General features: G+C 45.7%; 1 protein-coding gene across 1 annotated transcript in view; it reads left to right on the top strand.

Moving 5' to 3' along the window:
- Znf232 (zinc finger protein 232) overlaps positions 1 to 6240 on the top strand; it is a 9911-nt gene extending 3671 nt beyond the window's left edge. The window contains 3 exon segments of the mRNA XM_013013140.1: positions 1628 to 1747; positions 1750 to 2089; positions 5480 to 6240. Coding sequence (XP_012868594.1) covers positions 1628 to 1747; positions 1750 to 2089; positions 5480 to 6240 — 1221 coding nt within the window.
- Positions 6241 to 6998: the final 758 nt, after the last annotated feature.

Genomic DNA, 6998 nt, shown 5'->3' with positions numbered 1-6998 from the left:
ATGTGGTGCTGAGGAATCGAACCCAGGGCCTCATGCTTGCAAGGCATGCACTCTACCACTGAGCTACCTTCCCAGCCCAAGACTCCCAATTCTGAACTGTTATCTGAACTGTTATCGTAATAGATGATGGGGGAATTTTCATCCAGTTCCAAGAACTCTACAAGTGGCAAGTGATGGATGTTAGGAAAGAGGAGAAGAAAGGAAAGAAAGAACAGGCTAAACTCAATCTTAACAGGCTAGGACTGTTCATTCCCAGCAAGGGACACAGACCTTCCCATGGGTTTAGAGGTTTATATAAGGAGATGGGCTCAGGAATGGGGTTTTATGGTGTCTAGCAGGAAGGCAGAGGTTAGTGAAAAAGCCACTAGGTCAAGGGAGGTGGAGGGCTCAGGATGGAATATTTACAGGCAGGCTTAGATGGATTGCCCTGCCAGTGTCTAGACAGTCTATACTTATGGCCTGCCTGGTATCTGTATGAACCTAGCTAGGGAAGCAGGGTTGGAGTCAGTAGAGGACTTCGTTTGATCTGCAGTTGTGTTATGGGTTGTTAAAGCACTATAGGGGTGATATTTTCTTAATTGCAGGTGTGTCATGAGTTGTGTTGCTCCAGAGAATACTTGCCCTTGGTTGTCCTAGTTTGTTCTCCCTAGATAGCTTGCTTCAGCAAAACAGGCTAGTCCCCATGCCATGTGCCATCTGCCTTGATGTGGTTCTTGTTTTTAGAAGCTTTGTAATCACAGTATTCAGCACTGCAGATTCTTTTGAGACGCTAGTCCACTTGCCATTGTCAGCTTTCTAATAAAGACTCCCAATTCGACCTCTTCAAGTGTGACTTCTCTGTATCTCCACTGATCGAATTCCTGTACAACAGCGGAACCAGGACCTGCTCCGTAAGTTTACACAAGAAGTTCTTAGAACCAGGGGTAAGTCCCTTCACCCCTGCCCCCCGGCTCACCATGTCTTGTGTCTCCTGACTCTTCTGCTGGTCACCACGCCGTCCCTCTTCAACTTTCCATTAAAATTGGTCTGGTCTATTGACATTGTTTTCTGCTCGTTATTCTAATACCCTCTGTTAGGTTTATTAAGTAGCCGATGAATGAGAACACCACACTGTTTTCAGGCAGGAGAATTTATTTTCCAAACATTCTGCCCCACCATGCGGGGTAGAGCCACATGGCCCAAGGGGGCCCACTGGTGGGCCCAGGTTTATCTAGGGCTGGGGTAGAGAGAAGGTGGGGCCACACCAGATGAGGATATGACCTCAGAGAAGGGAGAAGTAACTGCCTCCAGGTAGGCCAGTTACCTAGGTAACCCAGGTACTGGGTGGAGATGTAGACAGGAGGGGAGAGTCTGCATGGCCCTTCCTGAGTCGACCTACCACCCCCTTAACTCAGTTTCCTAGACTATTATACAAATTTTAACTCTTTGTAGATGCAGAGATGCATTTAATGGTGGCGGGGGAGGGGCAAAGGGGACAGGGGAGAGACACAGATACACAAAAAGAATGATTTCTTCTTCTTTTACAGTGTGCCCTCAGAAAGATTCCAGCTGGTGTGAACTTTCTGCAGAGCTTGATTATGCTAAGATGGATATGTCATCAGCAGCAGCTAACACTCTGGTCTTTCAGGGTACACAGGAACAAGAAAAGATTGTGATGCTGGAACCAAATGAAGATCAGTCTTGGGAGTATGAAACCAGGCTACCTGGGAACCCCTCTACCAGTCAGGAAGTCTTTCGCCAGCGCTTTATAGGCAGCTCTGCTACCAGGAGCCTCCAGGTCCCGGGGAGGCCCTGAGCCAGCTGTGGGTACTCTGTTGTGATTGGCTGAGGCCAGAGAGACACACCAAGGAGCAGATCCTGGAGCTACTGGTGCTAGAACAATTCCTTGCCATCCTGCCCGAGGATCTGCAGTCCTGGGTGCAGGAACATCACCCTAAGAGTGGATAGGAGGCTGTGACTGCGCTGGAGGACTTAAAGAAAGGACTTGAACCAGGTCGGCAGGTGGGGAAGGGGCATTGGATCTGTGGTGGGAGCCAGATCAACGAGCTGCAGGCTGGACAGAGGGGCAACAATAGAGGGAGTTGCCAAGGTAGAACAGTTAGTATGTGTTTCTGTCTCTGTCTTTTCTGCCCCATGAATGAGAAAGAGGCTCCCTAAAGTCTCCTTGGAAACTTCAGTCCTGATCACCTGCTGGTTCCATGAACCTATCCGGAAAGCACCATTGGAGAATGCACCAAACATCCAGCTGCAACCGGAGGAAACTCAGCTCAAGTGTGAAACTCAGGAGACACCAACTGATCCAACGGAAGTGTGAATCTCAGGAGCCAGAGCCTTCCCTGAAGAGTGGTGAGCCGCAGGGCTAGGTAGGAAGGGAGAGGGGCTCTAGAGGGCACAATGTTTAATACCTTATCAAGGACACAATGTAGGTGTTTGAATGTTTGCTCTGATCATCATGGCCTTACTATTCTTACCTTTTAAAGACTTAGCCTGTCTCATTACCCATAAAATTAGGAATAACTAACCTATCTTGGTGTAGCCTGTGATAGAGTACTTAACATACAAGAAGCCCTGGAGTCAATCTCCCACACCACAAAATAAAAATAAATAGCCCAACTTACCTAAAGTAGCTCTGTGGATTACGTTGACTATAAAGGCTACCTAGTGTTTCTTAGCTTTAAAAGGAGCACTAAGCCGGCACCGGTGGCTCATGCCTATAATCCTAGCTACTCAGAAGTGAGAGCTGAGGATCAAGGTTCAAAGCCAGCCCAGGCAGGAAAGGCCATGGGACTCTTATCTCCAATAAACCACTCATAAAACTAGAAGTGATACTGTGGCTCAAGTGGTAGAGTGCTAGCTTTGAGCTGAAGAACTGAGGGACAGTGCCCAGGCCCAGAGTTCAAGCCAACAACAACAACAAAAAAAGGATCAATAGGCTTGAACAAAAGAGCCCTGAGTTCAAGCCCCAAGACCAACTATATAAATGAATGACTAAATAAAAGGAACTCTAAAGCTGAACCACAAAATATTCCATTTACTTCCTGTTTCATTTCTGCTGTTCTTGGTATTTTTTTTTCTTTCACAACTGGGGCTTGAGCTCAGGACTCGCTTGGCTTTTTGGGGGGGTCCAGTCGTGGGGCCTGAACTCTGGGCCTGGGCGCTGTCCCTCAGCTCTTCAGCTCAAGGCTAGCGCTCTACCACTTGAGCCACAGCGCCACTTCCGGCTTTTTTTTTCTTTTTGCTTATGTGGTGCTGAGGAATCGAACCCAGGGCCTCATGCATGCAAGGCAAATGCTCTACCACTGAGCCACCTTCCCAGTCCTCACTTGGCTTTTTGTTCAAGGCTGACACTCTACCACTTGAGCCACAGCTCCATTCAGTTCAACTGTTCTTGACATCTAGTTCTACTGACCACCCTTGGGATCCTTTATCTTTTACCTTCCTTATGATTTCCCAAACACGCTTTTTTTTTCTTCTTGTTTTTAATGTTTGTTTTTTTATATGCTTTTATTAAGGTGTTGTACAGAAGGGTTACATTTCACAACCAAGCATACGTTGACAATCCATACACTTCTAAGGGTGAGACCTCCCCCACTCCCATCCTCACCCATACCTACCCCCTACGCCCACCCCCATCTAAAGGCCTCACTTGAAACTCTCATGTCTACACTTCTAACCTTCAGATTCACTGCAGAGCTGCATACACTTTTCACAAACATCTCCCTTCTCAAAATAAACACTAGACTTACTCCCTCAGGAATGAACTGGCCCCACTGAACTCTGTCATGTTTGTTGCTAATCAAGAAGATTCTAGTTAACCTTTAGTCTTGCACCACATCATCAAATAGAAGCATTTGAACACGCAAATTCCTGTTATGACAAAATTGGAAAAAGCTAGAAGTAGAGATTAATATCAGTCTGTTCCCAACGTTTATTTTACCTCCCAACTCTTCTTCCTTTCTAGCCTCTTTCCTGTCTCCTGTTTAGTAAACCTCTATTTGCTTTCTCACACTGATGCTTCACTTTTTTTAAATTAACCTTGGTATATTTTAGGTAGGGTCTTGTTTTCACTACCTGAGCAGCCTCGACAATCCTCTTACCAGTGCCTCCTATTGTAGCTGGGATGGCAGGTGTGAGCCACCATGACCCGCACTTTTTTTGTTGTTGAGATGAGGTCTCCCTAACTTTTTTCCTGGACTGGCCTAAACCGCAGTCTTTCCCATCTCTGCCTCCCAAATAGCTTGGAGTTCAGATGTGTGCCATCACACCCAACACTATATATATCCTATTTCAGATATGTTTTTTTGGTTGCATAAAAGCCACCTAAACTGTATTTTTAAAATCAAATACTTTTTAATTACCCTAAAGGAATTGCCTTTTATTCTCCTTAGGCTGCAGGGAATGTTAAAAAGTAAGCAAACTGTACACTTCAGAGGCAAAGCATTCTTAATTTTTAAGGAGGAAGTCAAAGGGCAAGGCAGAGAGTACCAAGCAGATTGAGGGGGTGGGGAGTGGTGCAGGGAAGCAGTAGCTGAATCTTCAAGGAGACAGCTGTGTCAGGATTCTCTTCAGTGGCTGAAGGAAGATGAATTAGGAGAGGTGAAAATCACAGAGCCATGAAGGGTGGAGTCTTTCTGCTTTTAGGATCATCTCCAACCTTAACTCTTCTTGCTTATTTTTTCCCTTCCTTGCCAACATCAGTTGACCACTCACCAGTTTCTCTTCTCTCTCTGTCTCTCTCCTCACCCTCTCTCTCTCACCCCTTCATCTCTCTCCTTTTCTCTTCCCCCCCCTTCTTTTCTCCTTCTCTCTTTGTGTGGTACTGGGACTTTCTCAGCATTTTATTCACAGCCAGAGCTCTACCACTTAAGCCATACCTTTGCTTCCAGCTTTTCGCTGATTAACTAGATTTGTCTGCCCAGACTGGCTTTAAACTTCAACCTCAGACCTCAGCCTCCTGAGTAGCAAGGATTACAGATGTGAGTCACTGACACCCCCATCCTTTTTTCTCTTATTTAAGAGAAGTTGAAAAGAATCTTGCTTTGAAATTATTTTTCAAATGATACTTTTTTAGTGTTCCATTCTGGAAAGACTAGATGGAGGGAGCAGGGAACAGATTAGTGGAGGAAAGGAAAAAGAACTCCTCAAGCAGGGGCTGGTGGCTCACGCCTGTAATCCTAGCTACTCAGGATCTGCTGGTTGTGGTTCAAAACCAACCCATGAAAGTCCGTGAGACTCTTATCTCCAATTAACCACCAGAAAACTGGAATTGGAGCTGTGGTTCAAAGTGGTAGAGCCCTAACCTTGAGAAAAATGAGCTCAAAGACAATGCCCAGGCCCCTGAGTGCAAGCCCTACAATTGATAAAAAGACCACCACTGGTCAATATTCTTCCAGTCTTTGTTATATGTAAAACCAATATTTTAAGCTCTTATTCCAGAAGCGTCCATTCTAATCCAAATGTCATTTTGCTATATGGCCAGAACAGGTATACTGCAGTTTTCCATCAGTTGTTACAGTGGATGGCCCAGAACCCAAAGAAGCAGGATTATTGCCACAGCCACCAGTTACAAAAGTAGAATCACAGGTGCTCTCAGAAATACTTGCCACTGACATCTCAACAGTTAAAGTTACCTGGGAAATAGAGACCACCTTAAAACAACAGCAGAGAAGTACCAGAGCAGAGAGACCAAAGCGGTCCTCTGCTCAGAGAGAAAGTTCCAGACTGATGGTGGTCACGCCTAAGAAAACTCTCATGGGGAATAAAGACTATGAAGGCAGTAAATGTGGGGAAGCCTTCATTTATAGCTCTCTTCTTGCAGTCTACCAGAGAATCCAGTCTGGAGAGAAACCCTTTCAGTGCAGTGACTGTGGGAAAACTTTCCATCACAGATCAAACTTCATCCAGCACCAGAGAATTCATACAGGAGAGAAACCCTATAAATGTAAGGAATGTGGGAAGGCCTTCAGGTTGGGTACCCATCTTGTTAAACACTGGAGGACTCATTCAGGAGAGAAACCCTACAGGTGTGGTGAGTGTGGGAAGGCCTTCAGCCAAAGCTGGTATCTAAGTCAGCATCTGAATGTTCACAGTGGAGAGAAGCCTTTTCGATATAGAGAATGTGGCAAGGCTTACCAGTGGAATTCAATGCTTTTGAGACATCGCAGAGTTCATGCTAGCAGAGAGTTTCCGCAATGTGCTGAAGATGGCAGAGCCTCCAGACAGACTTGTACTTTTGTCTAGGCATCTTAAGGCTTTTCCGGTCTTTCTGGATTAGGAAAAACTGTTTATATAGTCCTACCTGTGTATTGTCTCACTTTATGTTCTTTGATTAACATGAATGTGTCCATTAGGATGCCTTTGGCTGTATATGATAGCTACATTGTGCCGTTTCCCCTTATTGAAGTCACCTTGGACAGGTTCTGCACTGTACAGCAATAATGTAAGGACAGGGATGTACACTTGAGAATCCTTGCCCTGCCCCAGAGAAACTGCTTAGTGACAGTTACTAGCATTTTTTGTGGATGGCTCTTTGGTCCTGGCCTTTGCTTAGACCCATGGAAATATGTCTTCTTAGGCAACGTCACATCTGCAAATGTCCAGGCAGGACACAGAAATGACTCCTGTAATCAGAACAAGGAATGTTTAATATAAGTGATATTAACAAGTAACTGGATTATCTGGTAGGCAATCTCTGAGGAATATAGGAATACTTCAATGCTGGTAGCTCACACACCTATAATCCTAGCTACTCAGGAGGCTGAGATCTGAATATCAAGGTTCAAGGCCAGCACAGGTAGGAAAATCCATAGTTTTTACCTCCAATTAAGCACCAAAAAAGCTAGAAGTGGCGCTGTGGCTGAAGCGGTAGGGTGCTAGCCTTGAGCAAAAGAAGCTCAGGGATAGCCGGGCACTGGTGGCTCACGCCTGTAATCCTAGCTACTCAGGAGGCTGAGATCTGAGGATCGCGGTTCAAAGCCAGCCCGGGCAGGAGAGACTGT

This window comes from Dipodomys ordii, unplaced genomic scaffold, assembly GCF_000151885.1.
Source record: "Dipodomys ordii isolate 6190 unplaced genomic scaffold, Dord_2.0 Scaffold19, whole genome shotgun sequence".
NCBI lineage: Eukaryota > Metazoa > Chordata > Mammalia > Rodentia > Heteromyidae > Dipodomys > Dipodomys ordii.
Note: the sequence above shows the minus strand (reverse complement) of the source record. Positions and strands in the feature narration are given on the sequence as shown.